Genomic DNA, 25,392 nt, shown 5'->3' on the forward strand with positions numbered 1-25,392 from the left:
CTCCCAATTAACTTGTCCCTCAACCTTACTGAACCTAATAACCTTGCTCTTATTCACATTTACTCTCAGCTTTCTTCTTTCACACACTTTACCAAACTCAGTCACCAGCTTCTGCAGTTTCTCACCCGAATCAACCACCAGCGCTGTATCATCAGCGAACAACAACTGACTCACTTCCCAAGCCTTTTTTTTATTTTCACTAAAATTTAATGATACTCTCTCACCCCAATTCTCATTTGTCCTCTTTTTCACCTCTTCCACCTTTCTCTTGACCTCCTGCTGCTTTCTTTCGTACATCTCCCAGTCATTTGCGCTACTTCCCTGCAAAAATCGTCCAAATGCCTATCTCTTCTCTTTCACTAACAATCTTGCTTCTTCATCCCCTCTACCCTTGCTAATCTGCCCACCTCCCACCTTTCTCATGCCACATGCATCTTTTGTGTAAGCTTTCACTGTTTCCGTAAATACATCCCGTTCCATTCCTACTCCCCTTACGTCATCTGCTCTCACTTTGCCATTCTGCACTCAGTTCTCTCATGGCACATCCTCACCCAAGTCTTCTTTCCAAGCTCACTTACTTTCACCACTCACTGCTCCCCAACATTCTCTCTTCTTTTCTGAAAACCTTTACAAATGTTCACCTTTGCCTCTTCAAGATAGTGATCAGACATCCCTCCATCAGCCCCTCTCAGAACATTAACATCCAAAAGTCTCTCTTTCACATGCCTATCAGTTAACATGAAATCTAATAACGTCCTCTGGCCATCTCTCCTACTCACATACCTATGCTTATGTATATCTCTCTTTTTAAACCAGGCATTCCCAATCACCAGTCCTTTTTTGGCACACAAATCCACAAGCTGTTCACTCTTCACCATTTCTGTTTACAACACTGAACACCCCATTACACCAGTTATACCCTCAACTGCCACATTACTCACTTTTGCATTCAAATCACCCATCACTATAACCCAGTCTCGTGCATCGAAACTACTAACACACTCACTCAGCTGCTTCCAAAACACTTGCCTTTCATGATCATACTTCTCATGGCCAGGTGCATAGGCACCAATAATCACCCATCTCTCTCCATCCACTTTCAGTTTTACCCATATCAATCTAGTTTACTTTCTTACATTCTATCACATATTCCCACAACTCCTGCTTCAGGAGGAGTGCTACTCCTTCCTTTGCTCTTTTCCTCTAGCCAACCCCTGACTTTACTCCCAAAACATTCCCAAACCACTCTTCCCCTTTACCCTTGAGCTTCGTTTCAGTCAGAGCCAAAGCATCTATGTTCCTTTCCTCAAACATACTACAGGTACTCCATCGATTTTCTGGCTCTTCGTTTCAAAGCATTGTCAGATCAACCATTTTGCCGGATGAACTGAGGTCACATAATAAAAATTCATAAACGCATCTCTAACCCACTTATTATACATATCCCATGTATCTTAAATATACCATGGACTGCTAGAAATTTGAATTAAACAAATATTAAATGTTTGAGCATCCTAAGATGGTAAGTCTTTCCTTAGATTGTTTGAATCCTGTGGGGTCTTCTTTGTCTTCTGTTGTTAGTGTTTTCCTGGGTGTGCATCACCAGAATAATGCAGTTTATTCTGCATTATACATCTGCTCAGGACTGAGGTGCTCATCAGTTTACGAGTTTCGCAAATTCGTTTACATATTCGGCAGCTCCTTTGTGGTTTGCAGACCGCTTTTCCCCCACACTTTATTCATGGAAATCCATGATGCTTCTTGAATCTTTGAAGTCATCCTTCACTATAGTCATGCTCATGCTGTAATTTAAGTTCTTTATAGAACAACTAAGCCTGGTTCATTATCATGCTACCTACCAAGTCCACTCCATCACTCCGATGCTTTCTAAACCATTCCATCATCACTCGATCATGCTCAGTACTCTCACCATCTTTCGTGATTTTTCTGATCACCATTTGCTTCTTGGAATTGTTGTCTGCATAGAATTTCAATATTTTCTCTCTTTATTTATATCATGAACAGTTGAACCAGATGTCACAGCTTACGCACCAAAACACCAATGTCCATTTTTTCAACAGTTCTCCTTTATCTTGGATCAATATGGACTTGTGTTTACATTTGACACCATGACTGACACTCTCATATGTCTTGAAAGCCATAGCTAGGGTTGAATTTAATCAAAATAAGCTAAGAATCTTACAGGATTGTGGTATCACCACCAACAAGTGCAGTGTAAAGAATGTAAATAAGCACACCCTACACACAACGCCACCTGTGGCTGCCCTGCAAACTAGTCTGGTGGCCACGGTAATTTCAAGTTCCCTCACGTAATTTTGTCAGGACTAAAAGAGGTGCAGAACCATCAGTTGCTAGAAAATCGGTGGTACACCTGTACCTATCTCTCCTTTTTCTCATCTTGGTTATATCCACACACATTTAGACACCCCAGTTTGAGCCTTCGAGGAGGATGAGCACTCCAATTATATAAAACTCAACTCTTTGACTTCTTACTATGAAGCTATGCTTTCTTCTCATCCAGAGCTGAGATCATCTGTGCAGGGGATTTCAGTGTACAAGGATTAATTAGGCTTTAACTGGAATTATCCTGGTGGAGATAAGACCTTTCCTTATTCTTTCCTCGGTGCTCTAAAACAGTTAATTAAACACCCTACATGAGTTCATAACCTTTACAACCACTTTGTCAACACACTTGACCTCTTTTACCTCTGAGCCCTGCCATTTTTGCACTCTTAGGGTCTTCTGACCACAATCTTATTTCTGTTATTCTAATTGGCATGCCCAGTCTGTCACCCCCTTGAAATGCCAATTTTGATACTAGGAGAGTTCATAGGTTATTTTGTTGCAGCTACTGTATTGACTCTTCCTGGGATGGGTACTTTTTTCTGGTTGGGGTGCCTCATATTGTCATATTGTGATGAGAGCATAGCAGAGGTAATCTTGACTGAGATGGGGTCCTGTATCCCATCTTCTAAGCCTTTTCCTTTATTGATGGTTTGATTGTTATACCTGACCATGAAGCTCTTCCCTTCCTATGAACATTACTTCACTTTCATTTCTGCTTGGAATCATTGCAAAGCTGTTCTTTGCAAAGTCAGGCATGCTGTGATAAAAAAGAAAGTTGCTGACTTGGTTTATGTTGACAAATGTTTTCAGTCCTTACCCAAAAAAAAACTCCAACAACTGTAATGTAAGTGATCCCCCACTTTTCTGACCTACCGCTCTGTTGCAATGGTTGACAACCTTTTTGCTTCTGCAGGCTGGAGCACATATTAAATGCCATAAACAAGCTTGAAATATGGGAATTATCCATTTATATACATCTTGTTATATTTTCCCTCAGATCAATGAATAATGCTTGCTAGAAAATCATTTGTACTTGGCCAAGGTAGCCAATTAGTAATCAAAGAACTTAATTTAGTCGCAGTTTATTTCAATCAAGGCATTTTTGAATCTATTAAAAAGACACAAAGAATCTTTAAAACATAAGTATGAAAATGATGCATTGAATGGTGTAAATGATGTATAATAAAAAAGAAAATCAACTTATTCTAATGCATACAGTCAATGAATAACTGTGAATCTTGATGTTGTTTGTTGCTTGAAGGCTTTTCTGTATTGGGTATCCAACTTGTTGATGCCAAGGGTGTTTATCCAGATGGGCATCAATTAACCTTGTGCTCAAACAGTTTTTGGTGTGTGACATTTTTGAAAATAATTGCTCACACAGATAAGCGTTGCCAAACAATGATGCCATCATTTTTGCATGGTCTACTAAGATAGGATAATTCCCACTTGGATGATTACATTTTCTATAGAAGTCAAGCACTGACAAATCTTCAGAATACAATTTTGATCTCAATAGTTCATCACACTGCATCTCAATCAATTCCATTTGAAAAATTTCTAATGCAGTGTCCACTTCCAATATTCACACAAATGCCTGGATCTTCTGCTTTACTTTTTTGAAAACTGGAAAAATGTCCACAATTTCCTTTCTGAAGCTGGTGGTCCTTTGATTGCAGATTTCTTTCAAAGGCTACAATATGACCGTACTTCTTATGTATCAGCTGATTTTTTCCTTGAAGGTATATGTTCAAGTTATTTAAATGAGATGTGATGTTCATGAGAAATGCCAAGGTTGCAAGCCAGTCAGGATCATGAAAATGTGAAGCATCCTCATTTTTGCTCTCACGTAATAGTGCCACCTCTTCATGCACTGCAAGTACTCTTTCCAGCATTGACTCTCAGCTAAGCCAGCATGCATTGCAGAAATAAGCCAGGTCCCCATGTTCTGCCTTCGTATCTAACAAAAACTGCTGAAACTAGCGATGATTCAGTCCATGATATAGGATCAAATTTACTGCCATAACAACAGTGTCCATGATATCCTTTAATTTCAGTGACTTGGCACATAATGCCCCTTGATGGATAATGCAAAGGATTTTAACCAGTTTTTGTGCAATTCCAAAGTTTTTCATTTGTCCTTGCAGCAGTGCGATGATACTTTTTCCTCACCATTGCTGGTGCCCCATCAGTTGTGATGCCATTTAACTTCCACACATCAAGTTTCATTTCTGATATCATTTTCAACAAAGCTTGAAAACCCATGCAACCATGTCCTTCATAGCAATTGATTGAATAATCTTCAGAAATTTGAAAAGTTGAGGTCATTCCTCGCACAAACACTGCAAGTTGAGCGGTCTTTCTCAAGTCTGTTCTGTCATCAAGCGCAATTAAAAAAGATTGCATTTTGTTGCAGACATCCCTGCATGTGTGAACGTGCATGTATATACATGTGTAGGTGGATGGGTTGGGCCATTCTTTCATCTGTTTCCTTGTGCTACCTCACTAACGAGGGAGACAGCGACAAAGTATAATAAATAAAAATAAATCCCTTAAACAACTTTTAACATCTGCTGACATTTCTTCAACTTACGCTGTGATCGTTCTTCCAGCCAGGCTGATAGCTGCAAATATAGATTTCTTTTCAGGACAAACAATATCCACCACTGCCATTAAACATTCTTTGACAAACTCTCCATCTGTAAAAAGCTTCATCTTTTCTGAAATACATTTTGCGACTTTGTAGCTGGCACAAGTATTTCCTTCATTTTCACTGTTTTTCTTGCCATGAAATTATTTTTTTTAAACTAGCCTTCAGTCTTTCAACTTCACCTTTCCTTGCTTGCCTAGCAAACTTCTTAAAATATCAACTGTGGCAGATCTCATAATGTCGCCTGATATTTGCCACCTTCATCACAGCAACAGTTTTTAGGCAAATGAGACAAACTGGTTTCCCAGCATGCTTGATGAAGAAGTAATGAAGTGTCCAAGTGTCTTGGAACTTTTGGCACTTTACATCTGCCTTTCTGCATTTTGCATTCATTGCCACTAGAATTTTTTCTTTGACTTTATTTTGAAACATAAGTTACTTAGCAAGTATAGTAGCACATGTAATACGTTCTGCGTGAAGGATTTATAAGTTTATAAGTTTTCTTGCTCAGGCTGTAGTGGCTGTTATGTCGGTGAAACCTGCTGACATTCTAACGTGTGTTCGAGATCGTTTGTTGATAGATAGGTCCTCTCACATTTTCAAACAGCTGATAAAATGTCTCTTTTTGGGACCTTCTTTTCCTCTAACTCACCTTTAAATAATTCACCATCTAGTCTTTTGTCTCTGTCCCCTCCCACTGATCCTATGCCTTCTATATTCTCCTCATATAGGGTCCTCCAAGTACACATCCAGCTCCATGTGGACAAAAAGTATAGCTCAGATGGTATAGTATCTCAGAGACCTAAAGGATTGTGCTATTTAGCCCATGTTTGCCTGTTTCAACTCTTTCTAAAAACCCAGACTTTTCCCTCTGCTTGGTGGGTTGCCTTGGTGCAATTCATCCCTCCACAATTGCCTCATTTCTCTCACTTCTGCTATCTTCAAAGTCTCTGAAATGCTCCTAAACTCTCAATTTCTCAAACATTTAGAATTTCATTCTCTCTTTTTCAGATCATGAGTATGGATTTTGCAGTGCCAGGTCTAATTTTGATCTCTCTGATATGACTTACCCCTGATCCTCCTCTCTCAGCAGTTTGGTGAAACTTTTGTCATATCCCTCAACACCTCCAAAGCCTTTGACAAGATAAAACAAGTCTTTGCTTCTAAACTTTTCTCTTTTCTAATGCATAAGTTCCTCTCTGGCCATTCCATTGTAGTAGTCTACAAACATTTGTGGGTCCCTGATTAATTTCTTCTTTCTCTCTCTCTCCAGCTTTTTTTACCCAAAATGGCCTTGATTGGAGTATATTTTTCTGTGCCTTGTTGGTCTCTATTACAAAGAATGTTGGGGTGGAATGACTTTCCCCTCCTGTCCTATCAGTGGTGGTGTTCCTCAGGGCTCTGTCCTATTGCCTACTCTCTTTCTTCTCTCATTCAATCATCTCTTCAATTTCAGACCTTATTCACATTTATGCTGATGACTTCATTCTTCGTGTCTCAACTCACTTTCCTCACCTCCTGCCCTTCATACTTTTTCTCTTACTGATCATATTGTTTTTCACAGTTTGGATCTGTGCAGCATCTTGGAGTGTAGAAGTAGTAACCTTTTTAAATTCAGTAATGCTAAAATGCAATTTCTCCTGTATCACTGTGTAAGAATCTTTTGTTTCCCTTTGTTCAGTTTCAGAGCAGTGCAGTTCAACCCTGTAATAACATTAACATGCTGGGCATAAGCAGCAGTTCAATCCTGTAATAACATTAACATGCTGGGCATAAGCAGCAGTTCAATCCTGTAATAACATTAACATGCTGGGCATAAGCAGAGCCTCCTCTCTGTCCAGGAAACTTTATGTTATCAATATCACAAAGTTTGCTACCCAGAAGTGTTTTATAGGTGCCATGAATCCCTGGGATAGGGGAGAAAGAATACTTCCCACATATTCCTCACGTGTCGTAGAAGGCGACGAAAGGGGACGGGAGCAGGGGGGCCAGAAACCCTCCCCTCCTTGTATTTTAACTTTCTAAAAGGGGAAACAGAAGAAGGAGTCACGTGAGGAGTGCTCATCCTCCTCGAAGGCTCAGATTGGGGTGTCTAAATGTGTGGATGTAACCAAGATGAGAAAAAAGGAGAGATAGGGAGTATGTTTGAGGAAAGGAACCTGGATGTTTTGGCTCTGAGTGAAACGAAGCTCAAGGGTAAAGGGGAAGAGTGGTTTGGGAATGTCTTGGGAGTAAAGTCAGGGGTTAGTGAGAGGACAAGAGCAAGGGAAGGAGTAGCACTACTCCTGAATCAGGAGTTGTGGGAGTATGTGATAGAGTGTAAGAAAGTAAATTCTAGATTGATATGGGTAAAACTGAAAGTTGATGGAGAGAGATGGGTGATTATTGGTGCATATGCACCTGGGCATGAGAAGAAAGATCATGAGAGGCAAGTGTTTTGGGAGCAGCTGAATGAGTGTGTTAGTGGTTTTGATGCACAAGACCAGGTTATAGTGATGGGTGATTTGAATGCAAAGGTGAGTAATGTGGCAGTTGAGGGAATAATTGGTATACATGGGGTGTTCAGTGTTGTAAATGGAAATGGTGAAGAGCTTGTAGATTTATGTGCTGAAAAAGGACTGGTGATTGGGAATACCTGGTTTAAAAAGCGAGATATACATAAGTATACGTATGTAAGTAGGAGAGATGGCCAGAGAGCGTTATTGGATTATGTGTTAATTGATAGACGCACGAAAGAGAGACTTTTGGATGTTAATGTGCTGAGAGGTGCAACTGGAGGGATGTCTGATCATTATCTTGTGGAGGCGAAGGTGAAGATTTGTGGGGGTTTTCAGAAAAGAAGAGAGAATGTTGGGGTGAAGAGAGTGGTGAGAGTAAGTGAGCTTGGGAAGGAGACTTGTGTGAGGAAGTACCAGGAGAGACTGAGTACAGAATGGAAAAAGGTGAGAACAAAGGGGGTAAGGGGAGTGGGGGAGGAATGGGATGTATATAGGGAAGCAGTGATGGCTTACGCAAAAGATGCTTATGGCATGAGAAGCGTGGGAGGTGGGTTGATTAGAAAAGGCAGTGAATGGTGGGATGAAGAAGTAAGATTATTAGTGAAAGAGAAGAGAGAGGCATTTGGACGATTTTTGCAGGGAAAAAATGCAAATGAGTGGGAGAGGTATAAAAGAAAGAGGCAGGAGGTCAAGAGAAAGGTGCAAGAGGTGAAAAAGAGGGCAAATGAGAGTTGGGGTGAGAGAGTATCATTAAATTTCAGGGAGAATAAAAAGATGTTTTGGAAGGAGGTAAATAAAGTGCGTAAGACAAGGGAGCAAATGGGAACTTCAGTGAAGGGGGCTAATGGGCAGGTGATAACAAGTAGTGGTGATGTGAGAAGAGATGGAGTGAGTATTTTGAAGGTTTGTTGAATGTGTTTGATGATAGAGTGGCAGATATAGGGTGTTTTGGTCAAGGTGGTGTGCAAAGTGAGAGGGTTAGGGAAAATGATTTGGTAAATAGAGAAGAGGTAGTAAAAGCTTTACGGAAGATGAAAGCCGGCAAGACAGCAGGTTTGGATGGTATTGCAGTGGAATTTATGAAAAAAGGGGGTGACTGTATTGTTGACTGGTTGGTAAGGTTATTTAGTGTATGTATGATTCATGGGAAGTGAGTCAGTTGTTGTTCGCTGATGATACAGCGCTGGTGGCTGATTCATGTGAGAAACTGCAGAAGCTGGTGACTGAGTTTGGAAAAGTGTGTGGAAGAAGAAAGTTAAGAGTAAATGTGAATAAGAGCAAGGTTATTAGGTACAGTAGGGTTGAGGGTCAAGTCAATTGGGAGGTGAGTTTGAATGGAGAAAAACTGGAGGAAGTGAAGTGTTTTAGATATCTGGGAGTGGATCTGGCAGCGGATGGAACCATGGAAGCGGAAGTGGATCATAGGGTGGGGGAGGGGGCGAAAATTCTGGGGGCCTTGAAGAATGTGTAGAAGTCGAGAACATTATCTCGGAAAGCAAAAATGGGTATGTTTGAAGGAATAGTGGTTCCAACAATGTTGTATGGTTGCGAGGCGTGGGCTATGGATAGAGTTGTGCGCAGGAGGATGGATGTGCTGGAAATGAGATGTTTGAGGACAATGTGTGGTGTGAGGTGGTTTGATCGAGTGAGTAACGTAAGGGTAAGAGAGATGTGTGGAAATAAAAAGAGCGTGGTTGAGAGAGCAGAAGAGGGTGTTTTGAAGTGGTTTGGGCACATGGAGAGGATGAGTGAGGAAAGATTGCCCAAGAGGATATATGTGTCGGAGGTGGAGGGAACAAGGAGAAGAGGGAGACCAAATTGGAGGTGGAAAGATGGAGTGAAAAAGATTTTGTGTGATCGGGGCCTGAACATGCAGGAGGGTGAAAGGAGGGCAAGGAATAGAGTGAATTGGAGCGATGTGGTATACCGGGGTTGACGTGCTGTCAGTGGATTGAAGCAGGGCATGTGAAGCGTCTGGGGTAAACCATGGAAAGCTGTGTAGGTATGTATATTTGCGTGTGTGGACGTATGTATATACATGTGTATGGGGGGGGGGTTGGGCCATTTCTTTCGTCTGTTTCCTTGCGCTACCTCGCAAACGCAGGAGACAGCGACAAAGTATAATAAAAAATAAAAAATATATGATTCATGGTGAGGTGCCTGAGGATTGGCAGAATGCTTGCATAGTGCCATTGTACAAAGGCAAAGGGGATAAGAGTGAGTGCTCAAATTAGAGAGGTATAAGTTTGTTGAGTATTCCTGGTAAATTATATGGGAGGGTATTGATTGAGAGGGTGAAGGCATGTACAGAGCATCAGAATGGGGAAGAGCAGTGTGGTTTCAGAAGTGGTAGAGGATGTGTGGATCAGGTGTTTGCTTTGAAGAATGTATGTGAGAAATACTTAGAAAAGCAAATGGATTTTTTTTTTTTTCTTTGTCGCTGTCTCCCGCGTTTGCGAGGTATCGCAAGGAAACAGACGAAAGAAATGGCCCAACCCACCCCCATACACATGTATATACATACGTCCACACACGCAAATATACATACCTACACAGCTTTCCATGGTTTACCCCAGGCGCTTCACATGCCCTGATTCAATCCACTGACAGCACGTCAACCCCGGTATACCACATCGCTCCAATTCACTCTATTCCTTGCCCTCCTTTCACCCTCCTGTATGTTCAGGCCCCGATCACACAAAATCTTTTTCACTCCATCTTTCCACCTCCAATTTGGTCTCCCTCTTCTCCTCGTTCCCTCCACCTCCGACACATATATCCTCTTGGTCAATCTTTCCTCACTCATTCTCTCCATGTGCCCAAACCATTTCAAAACACCCTCTTCTGCTCTCTCAACCACGCTCTTATTATTTCCACACATCTCTCTTACCCTTACGTTACTTACTCGATCAAACCACCTCACACCACACATTGTCCTCAAACATCTCATTTCCAGCACATCCATCCTCCTGCGCACCACTCTATCCATAGCCCACGCCTCGCAACCATACAACATTGTTGGAACCACTATTCCTTCAAACATACCCATTTTTGCTTTCCGAGATAATGTTCTCGACTTCCACACATTCTTCAAGGCTCCCAGAATTTTCGCCCCCTCCCCCATCCTATGATCCACTTCCGCTTCCATGGTTCCATCCGCTGCCAGATCCACTCCCAGATATCTAAAACACTTTACTTCCTCCAGTTTTTCTCCATTCAAACTCACCTCCCAATTGACTTGACCCTCAACCCTACTGTACCTAATAACCTTGCTCTTATTCACATTTACTCTTAACTTTCTTCTTTCACACACTTTACCAAACTCAGTCACCAGCTTCTGCAGTTTCTTACATGAATCAGCCACCAGCGCTGTATCATCAGCGAACAACAACTGACTGACTTCCCAAGCTCTCTCATCCCCAACAGACTGCATACTTGCCCCTCTTTCCAAAACTCTTGCATTCATCTCCCTAACAACCCCATCCATAAACAAATTAAACAACCATGGAGACATCACACACCCCTGCCGCAAACCTACATTCACTGAGAACCCATCACTTTCCGCTCTTCCTACACGTACCCATGCCTTACATCCTCGATAAAAACTTTTCACTGCTTCTAACAACTTGCCTCCCACACCATATATTCTTAATACCTTCCACAGAGCATCTCTATCAACTCTATCATATGCCAAATGGATTTGTATGTAGCATTTATGGATCTGGAGAAGGTATATGATAGAGTTGATAGAGATGCTCTGTGGAAGGTATTAAGAATATATGGTGTGGGAGGCAAGTTGTTAGAAGCAGTGAAAAGTTTTTATCGAGGATGTAAGGCATGGGTACGTGTAGGAAGAGCGGAAAGTGATGGGTTCTCAGTGAATGTAGGTTTGCGGCAGGGGTGTGTGATGTCTCCATGGTTGTTTAATTTGTTTATGGATGGGGTTGTTAGGGAGATGAATGCAAGAGTTTTGGAAAGAGGGGCAAGTATGCAGTCTGTTGGGGATGAGAGAGCTTGGGAAGTCAGTCAGTTGTTGTTCGCTGATGATACAGCGCTGGTGGCTGATTCATGTAAGAAACTGCAGAAGCTGGTGACTGAGTTTGGTAAAGTGTGTGAAAGAAGAAAGTTAAGAGTAAATGTGAATAAGAGCAAGGTTATTAGGTACAGTTGGGTTGAGGGTCAAGCCAATTGGGAGGTAAGTTTGAATGGAGAAAAACTGGAGGAAGTAAAGTGTTTTAGATATCTGGGAGTGGATCTGGCAGCAGATGGAACCATGGAAGCGGAAGTGAATCATAGGGTGGGGGAGGGGGCGAAAATTCTGGGAGCCTTGAAGAATGTTTGGAAGTCGAGAACATTATCTTGGAAAGCAAAAATGGGTATGTTTGAAAGAATAGTGGTTCCAACAATGTTGTATGGTTGCGAGGCGTGGGCTATGGATAGAGTTGTGTGCAGGAGGGTGGATGTGCTGGAAATGAGATGTTTGAGGACAATATGTGGTGTGAGGTGGTTTGATCGAGTAAGTAATGTAAGGGTAAGAGAGATGTGTGGAAATAAAAAGAGTGTGGTTGAGAGAGCAGAAGAGGGTGTTTTGAAATGGTTTGGTCACATAGAGAGAATGAGTGAGGAAAGATTGACCAAGAGGATATATGTGTCAGAGGTGGAGGGAACGAGGAGAATGGGAGACCAAATTTGAGGTAGAAAGATGGGGTGAAAATGATTTTGAGTGATCGGGGCCTGAACATGCAGGAGGGTGAAAGGCGTGCAAGGAATAGAGTGAATTGGAACGATGTGGTATACCGGGGTCGACGTGCTGTCAATGGATTGAACCAGGGCATGTGAAGCGTCTGGGGTAAACCATGGAAAGTTGTGTGGGTCCTGGATGTGGAAAGGGAGCTGTGGTTTCGGTGCATTATTACATGACAGCTTGAGACTGAGTGTGAACGAATGGGGCCTTTGGTGTCTTTTCCTAGCACTACCTCGCACACATGAGGGGGGAGGGGGTTGTTATTCCATGTGTGGTGAGGTGGCGATGGGAACAAATAAAGGCAGACAGTATGAATTATGTACATGTGTATATATGTATATGTCTGTGTGTGTATATATATGTGTACATTGAGATTTATAGGTATGTATATTTGCGTGTGTGGACGTGTATGTATATACATGTGTATGTGGGCGGGTTGGGCCATTCTTTCATCTGTTTCCTTGCGCTACCTCGCTAACGCGGGAGACAGCGACAAAGCAAAATAAATAAATAATGAATAATGAATATTTTTCTTGCAAGTTGCTGTTTTATACATATATATATGTATATATAGTTATTGTATTTACCCGAGTGCGGAATACTGCTCACACGTTGGGGGTGGCTCATCCTCTACCTCATCATTAATTAGGATGGATTCAAAGCCCACTTTCTCATTAATTCTTGTGGTATCGCATCTATTCAAGCATCTCTTTTCATTTACTGTGGTGTTGCTGCTCTGTCTCTATTCTTTAGGGATTGTCTTGGCCATTGTTCTCATGAGCTGTCTGTATATGCCTCACCCCCAAGGTTTAGACCCATGGCATGTGTTTGGCTTCTGCTTCCTACAATTTCTGTGTGGAGGCAGGCCAATTGAGGATTGGCTATAATGTTGCCTCATTTCCTTGAACAGCTAAGTTGTGAAATTCTCATCCTACCTTTATTTATCTCTCTCCCTATAACCTTTCTTCCCCAGAGTCAGGTCTTCAAACATCACTAAACTCTAATTGATTTCATTCTTTTTCCTTTATTTTTTTTCTCTCTCCCAAGACAGCTTTGACTGGGGCATAATTTGCTTTTGCCATGTTGATCACTAAAATAAATGCCTCACACTTCAGCCACTTGTACTCATATATCCCAATCCCCAGCAAACACTACTTCAAAAAACAAATCCTATGGGAATGAACTGTCAGTTACTAAGCATCTTCTTTCTCACCCCATTCTTGAACTCCTTTCAGCCAAAGAGACACTACCTGAAACTAAGCTACCTAGAAAATACAGTTTACATTTTCTCTTCTGCCCCTTTTCACATCAACCATCTTTTCAACATTATTGATATCGATTAGCGTATAACAGGCTGCTATATACTCAAAATTCATCCTCTGAACTGAAGACACTGATCACATTCTCTTCAACTGCCCAGCATTTACTCTGCCCAAATGCAGTCACAACTCTTCATGATCTTTGGACTCAGCTGATGGATGTGGCTGACTCTCTGAGTTCTGCATGGTGCAGGTTCAGGTTCATCACCTAATGTGTCACTCATAACCTTTGTGGCTCAAATTCCTCATACCAACAAGTGATTCCTTCCCATATCATTATTCCTTCCCCTCATCTCACCACCATCTTTTTAATGCAGGACAACATTGATAAATTCTTTTCACTTTCAACAGAGTACTTAGAAGTTGTTCGTGACTCTCTTGCCACTAAAGGAGAGAAATGCAACTCCGAGATTCGAGAAGCTAACCGTCAACTGCACTTACTATTACAGCACCAGGTAGGATGGCGGATTATCACCAAACATTTCAGGTAATAAGTCATTTTTCTTCGTAAATTATGAAAGGTACTAAAACCATCTTTTGTATGTGTAGACTTTTATTACGGTGGATGGTCACAGTAATTTATTCAAATCCAGGATTGGTATTGTATTACACTGTCACTAAAGATTTTGTCCCATGGAAAAATATATCTCGTGTAATTTTGCACACTGAATCCAAGTATGTTTTCAGAATTTCTCTATCACCCATAGCTTTTTGGTCCAGCCTACTTGCATATCATTAAGTGCGGTATATATGCACCGGTGCTCTACGAAGCATTTGAAACAAAAAGTTTAACAGACACAGCTATTCTCATTGTTTGTGAAGTGCAATAGCTTCTTTTGGAAAGCACAACTCTAGATGAATGAGTCACCAGAGGCTTGCAGAACACGACTGGGAATGTTGAGACATTCAGACAGTGCCCACTCCTGATCAGCAGTTCTCTGTCATGTGCAAGCGAGAACTCATTGTGTAAACACTGTCTTTTCTACTCTTGACAGATTGTGCTTTTATGAATTAAAGTGTTGTGCTGATACCCCATCCACCATTATAATGCCAAGAAACTGTAAAATGTCCTAATTCTCTCTGACACATCTGTGGTTAATTGACATTCATATCATAAAAATGTTCTCTCACAATCCTCATTAAAAATTGCTATGAGCATTACTTTGGTTGTAAAGAGGGTGACCAGGATAAAAGTTGGGCCCCCCATATTTGTTGTGTCACATGTGTCAGGCTTCTCACTGTATTAGCTAAAGGTTCATGCCATATGCCTTTTGCCAATCCTATGACTTGCAGAAAACCCAAAGACCATGCTTCGGATTGCAACTTGTGCTTGACAAATATCAGTGGTTTTTTATTTATTTTTGCTTTGCCGCTGTCTCCTGCATTTGCGAGGTAACGCAAGGAAACAGACGAAAGAAATGGCCCAACTCACCCCCATACACGTGTATATACATACACGTCCCCACACGCAAATATACATACCCATACATCTCAAGGTACACACATATATACACATGCACACAATTCACACTGTCTGCCTTTATTCATTCCCATCGCCACCTCGCCACACATGGAATAACATCCCCCTCCCGCTCATGTGTGTAAGGTAGCGCTAGGAAAAGACAACAAAGGCACCAATCGTTCACACTGAGTCTCTAGCTGTCATGCAATAATACCCGAAACCACAGCTCCCTTTCCACATCCAGGCCTCACACAACTTTCCATGGTTTACCCCAGACGCTTCACATGCCCTGATTCAATCCATTGACAGCACGTCGACCCCGGTATACCACATCGATCCAGTTCACTCTATTCCTTGCCCGCCTTTCACCCTCCTGCATGTTCAGGCCCCGATCACTCAAAATCTTTTTCACTCCATCTTTCCACCTCCAATTTGGTCTCCCACTTCTCCTCGTTCCCTCCACCTCTGACACATATATCCTCTTGGTCAATCTTTCCTCACTCATTCTCTCCATGTGCCCAAACCATTTCAAAACACCCTCTTCTGCTTTCTCAACCACGCTCTTCATATTTCCACACATTTCTCTTACCCTTCCATTACTTACTCGATCAAACCACCTCACACCACATATTGTCCTCAAACATCTCATTTCCAGCACATCCACCCTCCTGCGCACTATATCCATAGCCCACGCCTTGCAACCATACAACATTGTTGGAACCACTATTCCTTCAAACATACCCATTTTTGCCTTCCGAGATAATGTTCTCGACTTCCACACATTCTTCAAGGCTCCCAGGATTTTCGCCCCCTCCCCCACCCTATGATTCACTTCCGCTTCCATGGTTCCATCCGCTGCCAGATCCACTCCCAGATATCTAAAACACTTTACTTCCTCCAGTTTTTCTCCATTCAAACTTACCTCCCAATTGACTTGACCCTCACCCCTACTGTACCTAATAACCTTGCTCTTATTCACATTTACTTTTAACTTTCTTCTTTCACACACTTTACCAAACTCAGTCACCAGCTTCTGCAGTTTCTCACATGAATCAGCCACCAGCACTGTATCATCAGCGAACAACAACTGACTCACTTCCCAAGCTCTCTCATTCACAACAGACTGCGTACTTGCCCCTCTTTCCAAAACTCTTGCATTCACCTCCCTAACAACCCCATCCATAAACAAATTTAACAACCATGGAGACATCACACACCCCTGCCGCAAACTGAGAACCAATCACTGAGAACCAATCACTTTCCTCTCTTCCTACACGTACCCATGCCTTACATCCTCGATAAAAACTTGTCACTGCTTCTAAAAACTTGCCTCCCACACCATATATTCTTAGTTCCTTCCACAGAGCATCTCTATCAACTCTATCATATGCCTTCTCCAGATCCATGAATGCTACATACAAATCCATTTGCTTTTCTAAGTATTTCTCACATACATTCTTCAAAGCAAACACCTGATCCACACATCCTTTACCACTTCTGAAACCACACTGCTCTTCCCCAATCTGATGCTCTGTACATGCCTTCACCCTCTCAATCAATACCCTCCCATATAATTTCCCAGGAATACTCAACAAACTTATACCTCTGTAATTTGAGCACTCACTCTTATCCCCTTTGCCTTTATACAAAGGCACTATGCATGCATAGAAATATCAATGGTATAACATCAAAATCTGATGCTCTGTACATGCCGTCACCCTCTCAATCAATACCCTCCCATATAGTTTCCCAGGAATATTCAACAAACTTATACCTCTGTAATTTGAGCACTCACCTTTGTCCCCTTTGCCTTGTACAATGGCACTATGCAAGCATTCTGCCTCACCATGAATCATACATACATTAAATAACCTTACCAACCAGTGAACAATACAGTCACCCCCTTTTTTAATAAATTCCACCGCAATACCATCCAAATCCACTGCCTTGCCGGCTTTCATCTTTCGCAAAGCTTTTACTACCTCTTCTCTGTTTACCAAATCATTTTCCCCAACCCTCTCACTTTGCACACCACCTCGACCAAAACACCCTATATCTGCCACTCTATCATCAAACACATTCAACAAACCTTCAAAGTACTCACTCCATCTCCTTCTCACATCACCACTACTTGTTATCACCTCCCCATTAGCCCCCTTCACTGAAGTTCCCATTTGTTCCCTTGTCTTATGCACTTTATTTACCTCCTTCCATAACGTCTTTTTATTCTCCCTAAAATTTAATGATACTCTCTCACCCCAACTCTCATTTGCCCTCTTTTTCACCTCTTGCACCTTTCTCTTGACCTCCTGCCTCTTTCTTTTATACATCTCCCACTCATTTGCATTATTTCCCTACAAAAATCGTCCAAATGCCTCTCTCTTCTCTTTCACTAATAGTCTTACTTCTTCATCCCACCACTCACTACCCTTTCTAATCTGCCCACTTCCCATGCTTCTCATGCCACAAGCATCTTTTGCGCAAGCCATCACTGCTTCCCTAAATACATCCCATTCCTCCCCCACTCCCCTTACCTCCTTTGTTTTTACCTTTTTCCATTCTGTACTCAGTCTCTCCTGGTACTTCCTCACACAAGTCTCCTTCCCAAGCTCACTTCTCTCACCACTCTCTTCACCCCAACATTCTCTCTTCTGAAAACCTCTACAAATCTTCACCTTCGCCTCCACAAGATAATGATCAGACATCCCTCCAGTTGCACCTCTCAGCACATTAACATCCAAAAGTCTCTCTTTCGTGTGCCTATCAATTAACACGTAATCTAATAACACTCTCTGGCCATCTCTCCTCCTTACGTACGTATACTTATGTACATCTCTCTTTTTAAACCAGTTATTCCCAGTCCTTTTTCAGATTGGGGAAGAGCAGTGTGGTTTCAGAAGTGGTAGAGGATGTGTGGATCAGGTGTTTGCTTTGAAGAATGTATGTTAGAAATACTTAGAAAAGCAAATGAATTTGTATGTAGCATTTATGGATCTGGACTAGGCATATGATAGGGTTGATAGAGATGCTCTGTGGAAGGTATTAAGAATATATGGTGTGGGAGGCAAGTTGTTAGAAGCAGTGAAAAGTTTTTATCGAGGATGTAAGGCATGTGTACGTGTAGGAAGAGAGGAAAGTGATTGGTTCTCAGTGAATGCAGGTTTGCGGCAGGGGTGTGTGATGTCTCCATGGTTGTTTAATTTGTTTATGGATGGGATTGTTAGGGAGGTGAATGCAAGAGTTTTGGAAAGAGGGGCAAGTATGCAGTCTGTTGTGGATGAGAGAGCTTGGGAAAAGAGTTAGTTGTTGTTCGTTGATGATTCAGCGCTGGTGGCTGATTCATGTGAGAAACTGCAGAAGCTGGTGACTGAGTTTGGTGAAGTGTGTGAAAGAAGAAAGTTGAGAGTAAATGTGAATAAGAGCAAGGTTATTAGGTACAGTAGGGTTGAGGGTCAAGTCAATTGGGAGGTAAGTTTGAATGGAGAAAGACTGGAGGAAGTGAAGTGTTCTAGATATCTGGGAGTGGATTTGGCAGCGGATGGAACCATGGAAGCGGAAGTGAATCATAGGGTGGGGGAGGGGGCAAAAATTCTGGGAGCCTTGAAGAATGTGTGGAAGTTGATAACATTATCTCGGAAAGCAAAAATGGCTATGTTTGAAGGAATAATGGTGCCAACAATGTTGTATGGTTGCAAGGCGTGCGCTATGGATAGAGTTGTGCGCAGGAGGGTGGATGTGCTGGAAATGAGATGTTTGAGGACAATATGTGGTGTGAGGTGGTTTGATCGAGTAGAGTAAGTAATAGTAGGGTAAGAGAGAGGTGCGGTAATAAAAAGAGTGTGGTTGAGAGAGCAGAAGAGGGTGTTTGGAAATGGTTTGGTCACATGGAGAGAATGAGTGAGGAAAGATTGACAAAGAGGACATATGTGTCAGAGGTGGAGGGAACGAGGAGAAGTGGGAGACCAAATTGGAGGTGGAAAGATGGAGTGAAAAAGATTTTGAGTGATTGGGGCCTGAACATGCAGGAGGGTGAAAGGCATGCAAGGAATAGAGTGAATTGGAATGATGTGGTATACCGGGGTTGACGTGCTGTCAATGGATTGAACCAGGGCATGTGAAGCGTCTGGGGTAAACCATGGAAAGTTCTGTGGGGCCTGGATGTGGAAAAGGAGCTGTGGTTTCGGTGCATTATTACATGACAGCTAGAGACTGAGTGTGAACGAATGGGGCCTTCGTTGTCTTTTCCTAGCGCTACCTCGCACACATGAGGGGGGAGGGGGTTGTTATTTCATGTGTGGCGAGGTGGCGATGAGAAAGTAATAAAGGCAGAGAGTATGAATTATGTACATGTGTATATATGTATATGTCTGTGTGTGTATATATATGTATACATTGAGGTGTATAGGTATGTATATTTGCGTGTGTGGACGTGTATGTATATACATGTGTCTGTGGATGGGTTGGGCCATTCTTTCATCTGTTTCCTTGCGCTACCTCGCTCACGCAGGAGACAGTGACAAAGCAAAATAATAATAATAATAATAACATCTAACTCCAAGAATACAGTTAAATATCATAGTTTACCTCTGCCATGAGGCCAGTACCTCATTCAGGAATTACCTGTGCCAGAGCCTCCAAGAAACGTGACACTGAGTGACGATAAGTCCGGTGATGAGAAAGTAGACCAAGTGGGACGTTAAATTTGTGTTAAGAATCGAGCCAAATGTTTGGGTTCCAGGATAGGGGAATGGAATCTTCTCCAGAATGAAACTGAAGTTTTTTTTTACAGTGATTACCATATGATTTTCAAAGTATTTTTCTCCCTTGAAGATTGTCTGGTGTTTTGCAATGATGTTCATTCTATTATGGAGGCATGTGGTCACACATATTGCACATGAGTGGCACTTGTTTATTGACTCATCAAAAGTAAGCTTGAAAGCGGTTCTACTCCACAATGGAAATAAGTTCCCCTCCATTACTCTTGCTCATGCAGCTAGCATGAAGGAGTTGTATAATAACATGAAGCCTCTTTTGGAAGAAATTAAGTATGGGGGCTTTAAGTGGAATGTATGTGGTGACCTTAAGGTTGTGGCACTTTTACTTGGAATGCAACTTGGTTATACAAAGTTTTATTGTGTCCTCTGTGAGTGGGACAGCTGGGACAAGAAAAACCATTATGTAAAGAGAGTGTAGCCAAAACAGACGTCACTGACTCCTTGGAAGAATGTCATCAACCCTCCTCTTGTTGATTCTGAGAAAATTGATCTGCCTCCTTTGCACATTAAGCTTGGGGTGATGAAGAACATCAAAGGTATGGATAAAACTGGCCATGGATTCACATATTTGAAGAATGAATCCCCCAGAATCAGTGATGCAAAAAACAAGGAGGGTACTTTTGTAGGACAACATACCAGGGAAGTGTTTTGAGATGAAAGGTTTAATGAAAAGCTAAGTGAAGTTCAAAAAATTGCGTGGCTGTTATCTAAGGAGTTTACAAAGAATATTGGGGAATCACAGATAAGATGTCTTGACTTCATATAAGTGTCTGGGGTGCAACATGAGTCTGAAAATCCACTTGTTAGACTCGCATTTAGACTTTTTCCTGGAAAAACTTGGGGCATTCAGTGATGAGCACAGTGAAAGATTTCATCACGACATTTTGGATGTGGGAAAATGGTACCAAGGAAAGTGGAGCCCCTCTGTGTTGGCAGAGTACTGCTGGACACTAAGGAGGGATGTTCCAGAGGCCAAATGTAACCTAAAATCATACATTTCTACATTTTAGAGGTAAGACATTTTAGTGTAATACCAGCCTTATTTATGAATGAGTAATGTACACATATTGTAAAATTTAAGTGCTCTATCACTTAAACACCATACCTGATAGAAAAATTCTTAAAACTGATGTGAATTGAACATGAAAAGTACTATAAGGTTCACCTATTTTAGTTTGTGGGACAAAAAGGTAAGAATTTTGTTGACCATTGTTGTTATTATTATTATTATTATTATTATTATTATTATTATTATTATTATTTTTCTTTTTTTCTTTCAAACTATTCGCCATTTCCGCATTAGCAAGGTAGCGCGAAGAACAGAGGACTGGGCCCCTGAGGGAATATCCTCACCTGGCCCCCTTCTCTGTTCCTTCTCTTGGAAAGTTAAAAACAAAAAAATTATTATTATTATTATTATTATTATTATTATTATTATTATTTATTATTCTGTTTTTTTATTTTGCTTTGTCGCTGTCTCCCGCGTTAGCGAGGTAGCGCAAGGAAACAGACGAAAGAATGGCCCAACCCACCCACATACACATGTATATACATACATGTCCACACACGCAAATATACATACCTATACATCTCAACATATACATATATATATACACACACACAGACATATACATACATACACATGTACATAATTCATACTGTCTGCCTTTATTCATTCCCATCGCCTCCTCGCCACACATAAAATAACAACCCCCCCCCTCGTGTGCAAGGTAGTGCTAGGAAAAGACAACAAAGGCCCCATTCGTTCACACTCAGTCTCTAGCTGTCATGTAATAATGCACCAAAACCACAGCTCCCTTTCCACATCCAGGCCCCACACAGCTTTCCATGGTTTACCCCAGACGCTTCACATGCCCTGGTTCAATCCATTGACAGCACGTCAAACCCAGTATACCACATCATTCCAAATCACTCTATTCCTTGCATGCCTTTCACCCTCCTGCATGTTCAGGCCTCGATCACTCAAAATCTTTTTTACTCCATCTTTCCACCTCCAATTTGGTCTCCCACTTCTACTCATTCCCTCCACCTCTGACACATATATCCTCTTAGTCAATCTTTCCTCAAACATTCTCTCCATGTGGCCTAACCATATCGAAACACCCTCTTCTGCTCTCTCAACCACACTTTTTATTACCACACATCTCTCTTACCCTATTAATACTTACTAGATCAAAACACCTCACACCACATATTGTCCTCAAACATCTCATTCCCAGCACATCCACCCTCCTTCGCACAACTCTATCTATAGCCCACGCCTCGCAACCATATAACATTGTTGAAACCACTATTCCTTCAAACATAGCCATTTTTGCTTTCCGAGATAATGTTCTCGACTTCCAAACATTCTTCAAGGCTCCCAGAATTTTTGCCCCCTACCCCACCCTATGATTCACTTCCGCTTCCATGGTTCCATCCGCTGCCAGATCCACTCCCAGATATCTAAAACACTTTACTGCCTCCAGTTTTTCTCCATTCAAACTTACCTCCCAATTGACTTGACCCTCAAGTCAATTGGGAGGTAAACCTACTGTACCTAATAACCTTGCTCTTAATCACATTTACTCTCAACTTTCTTCTTTCACACACTTTACCAAACTCAGTCACCAGCTTCTGCAGTTTCTTACATGAATCAGCCACCAGCGCTGTATCATCAGCGAACAACAATTGACTCACATCCCAAGCTCTCTCATCCACAACAGACTGCATATTTGCCCCTCTTTCCAAAACTCTTGCATTCACCTCCCTAACAACCCCATCCATAAACAAATTAAACAACCATGGAGACATCACACACGCATGCCGCAAACCTACATTCAAAGAGAACCAATCACTTTCATATCTTCCTACATGTACAAATGCCTTACATCCTCGGTAAAAACTTTTCACTGCTTATAACAACTTGCCTCCCACACCATATATTCTTAAAACCTTCCACAGAGCATCTCTATCAACTCTATCATATGCCTTCTCCGGATCCATAAATGCTGCATACAAATCCATTTGTTTTTCTAAGTATTTCTCACATACATTCTTCAAAGCAAACACCTGATCCACACATCCTCTACCACTTCTGAAACCACACTGCTCTTCCCCAATCTGATGCTCTGCACATGTCTTCACCTTCTCAATCAATATCCTCCCATATAATTTACCAGGAATTCTCAACAATCTTTTTTTTTTTTTTTTTTTTTTTGGCTTTGTCGCTGTCTCCTGCATTTGCGAGGTAGCGCAAGGAAACAGACGAAAGAAATGGCCCAACCCACCCCCATACACATGTATATACATACGTCCACACACGCAAATATACATACCTACACAGCTTTCCATGGTTTACCCCAGGCGCTTTACATGCCCTAATTCAACCCACTGACAGCACGTCAACCCCGGTATACCACATTGATCCAATTCACTGTATTCCTTGCCCTCCTTTCACCCTCCTTCATGTTCAGGCCCCGATCACACAAAATCTTTTTCACTTCATCTTTCCACCTCCAATTTGGTCTCCCACTTCTCCTCGTTCCCTCCACCTCCGACACATATATCCTCTTGGTCAATCTTTCCTCACTCATTCTCTCCATGTGCCCAAACCATTTCAAAACACCCTCTTCTGCTCTCTCAACCACGCTCTTTTTATTTCCACACATCTCTCTTACCCTTACGTTACTTACTCGATCTAACCACCTCACACCACACATTGTCCTCAAATATCTCATTTCCAGCACATCCATCCTCCTCCGCACAACTCTATCCATAGCCCACGCCTCACAACCATACAACATTGTTGGTACCACTATTCCTTCAAACATACCCATTTTTGCTTTCCGAGATAATGTTCTTGACTTCCACACATTCTTCAAGGCTCCCAGAATTTTCGCCCCCTCCCCCATCCTATGATCCACTTCCGCTTCCATGGTTCCATCCGCTGCCAGATCCACTCCCAGATATCTAAAACACTTTACTTCCTCCAGTTTTTCTCCATTCAAACTTACCTCCTAATTGACTTGACCCTCAACCCTACTGTACCTAAAAACCTTGCTCTTATTCACATTTACTCTTAACTTTCTTCTTTCACACACTTTACCAAACTCAGTCACCAGCTTCTGCAGTTTCTCACATGAATCAGCCACCAGCGCTGTATCATCAGCGAACAACAACTGCCTCACTTCCCAAGCTCTCTCATCCCCAACAGACTTCATACTTGCCCCTCTTTCCAAAACTCAACAAACTTATACCTCTGTAATTTGAGCACTCACTCTTATCCCCTTTGCCCTTGTACAATGGCACTATGCAAGCATTCCGCCAATCCTCAGGCACCTCGTCATGAATCATACATACATTAAATAACCTTACCAACCAATCAACAATACAGTCACCCCCTTTTTTAATAAATTCCACTGCAATACCATCCAAACCTGCTGCTTTGCCGGCTTTCATCTTCCGTAAAGCTTTTACTACCTCTTCTCTATTTACCAAATCATTTTCCCTAACCCTCTCACTTTGCACACCACCTCGACCAAAACACCCTATATGTGCCACTCTATCATCAAACACATTCAACAAACCTTCAAAATACTCACTCCATCTCCTTCTCACATCACCACTACTTGTTATCACCTCCCCATTAGCCCACTTCACTGAAGTTCCCATTTGTTCCCTTGTCTTATGCACTTTATTTACCTCCTTCCAAAACATATTTTTATTCTCCCTGAAATTTAATGATACTCTCTCACCCCATCTCTCATTTGCCCTCTTTTTCAAATCCTGCACCTTTCTCTTGACCTCCTGCCTCTTTCTTTTATACCTCTCCCACTCATTTGCATTTTTTCTCTGCAAAAAATGTTCAAATGCCTCTCTCTTCTCTTTCACTAACAATGTTACTTCTTCATCCCACCACTCACTACCTTTTCTAATCAACCCACCTCCCACGCTTCTCATGCCACAAGCATCTTTTGCGCAAGCCATCACTGCTTCCTTAAATATATCCCATTCCTCCCCCACTCCCCTTACCTCCTTTGTTCTCACCTTTTTCCATTCTGTACTCAGTCTCTCGTGGTACTTCCTCATACAAGTCTCCTTCCCAAGCTCACTTACTCTCACCACTCTCTTCACCCCAACATTCTCTCTTCTTTTCTGAAAACCCCCACAAATCTTCACCTTCGCCTCCACAAGATAATGATCAGACATCCCTCCAGTTGCACCTCTCAGCACATTAACATCCAAAAGTCTCTCTTTCGTGCGTCTATCAATTAACACGTAATCCAATAGCGCTCTCTGGCCATCTCTCCTGCTTACATACGTATACTTATGTATATCTCGCTTTTTAAACCAGGTATTCCCAATCACCAGTCCTTTGTCAGCACATAAATCTACAAGCTCTTCACCATTTCCATTTACAACACTGAACACTCCATGTATTCCAATCATTCAAATGCCTCTCTCTTCTCTTTCACTAACAATCTTACTTCTTCATTCCACGACTCACTACCTTTTCTAATCAACCCACCACTCATATATATATATATATATATATATATATATATATATATATAT

General features: G+C 41.8%; 1 protein-coding gene across 4 annotated transcripts in view; it reads left to right on the top strand.

Moving 5' to 3' along the window:
* Window positions 1-25,392, top strand: part of LOC139758427 (putative serine protease K12H4.7) — a 245,973-nt gene that overhangs the window by 57,424 nt on the left and 163,157 nt on the right. For all 4 annotated transcript variants that reach the window (XM_071679823.1, XM_071679824.1, XM_071679825.1 and 1 more), the window contains exon 4: window positions 13,930-14,065. In XM_071679823.1, the coding sequence (XP_071535924.1) occupies window positions 13,930-14,065 (136 nt within the window). The remainder of the gene's footprint in view (window positions 1-13,929; window positions 14,066-25,392) is intronic.

This window comes from Panulirus ornatus, chromosome 30 (genome assembly GCF_036320965.1).
Source record: "Panulirus ornatus isolate Po-2019 chromosome 30, ASM3632096v1, whole genome shotgun sequence".
Classification (NCBI taxonomy): Eukaryota; Metazoa; Arthropoda; class Malacostraca; order Decapoda; family Palinuridae; genus Panulirus; species Panulirus ornatus.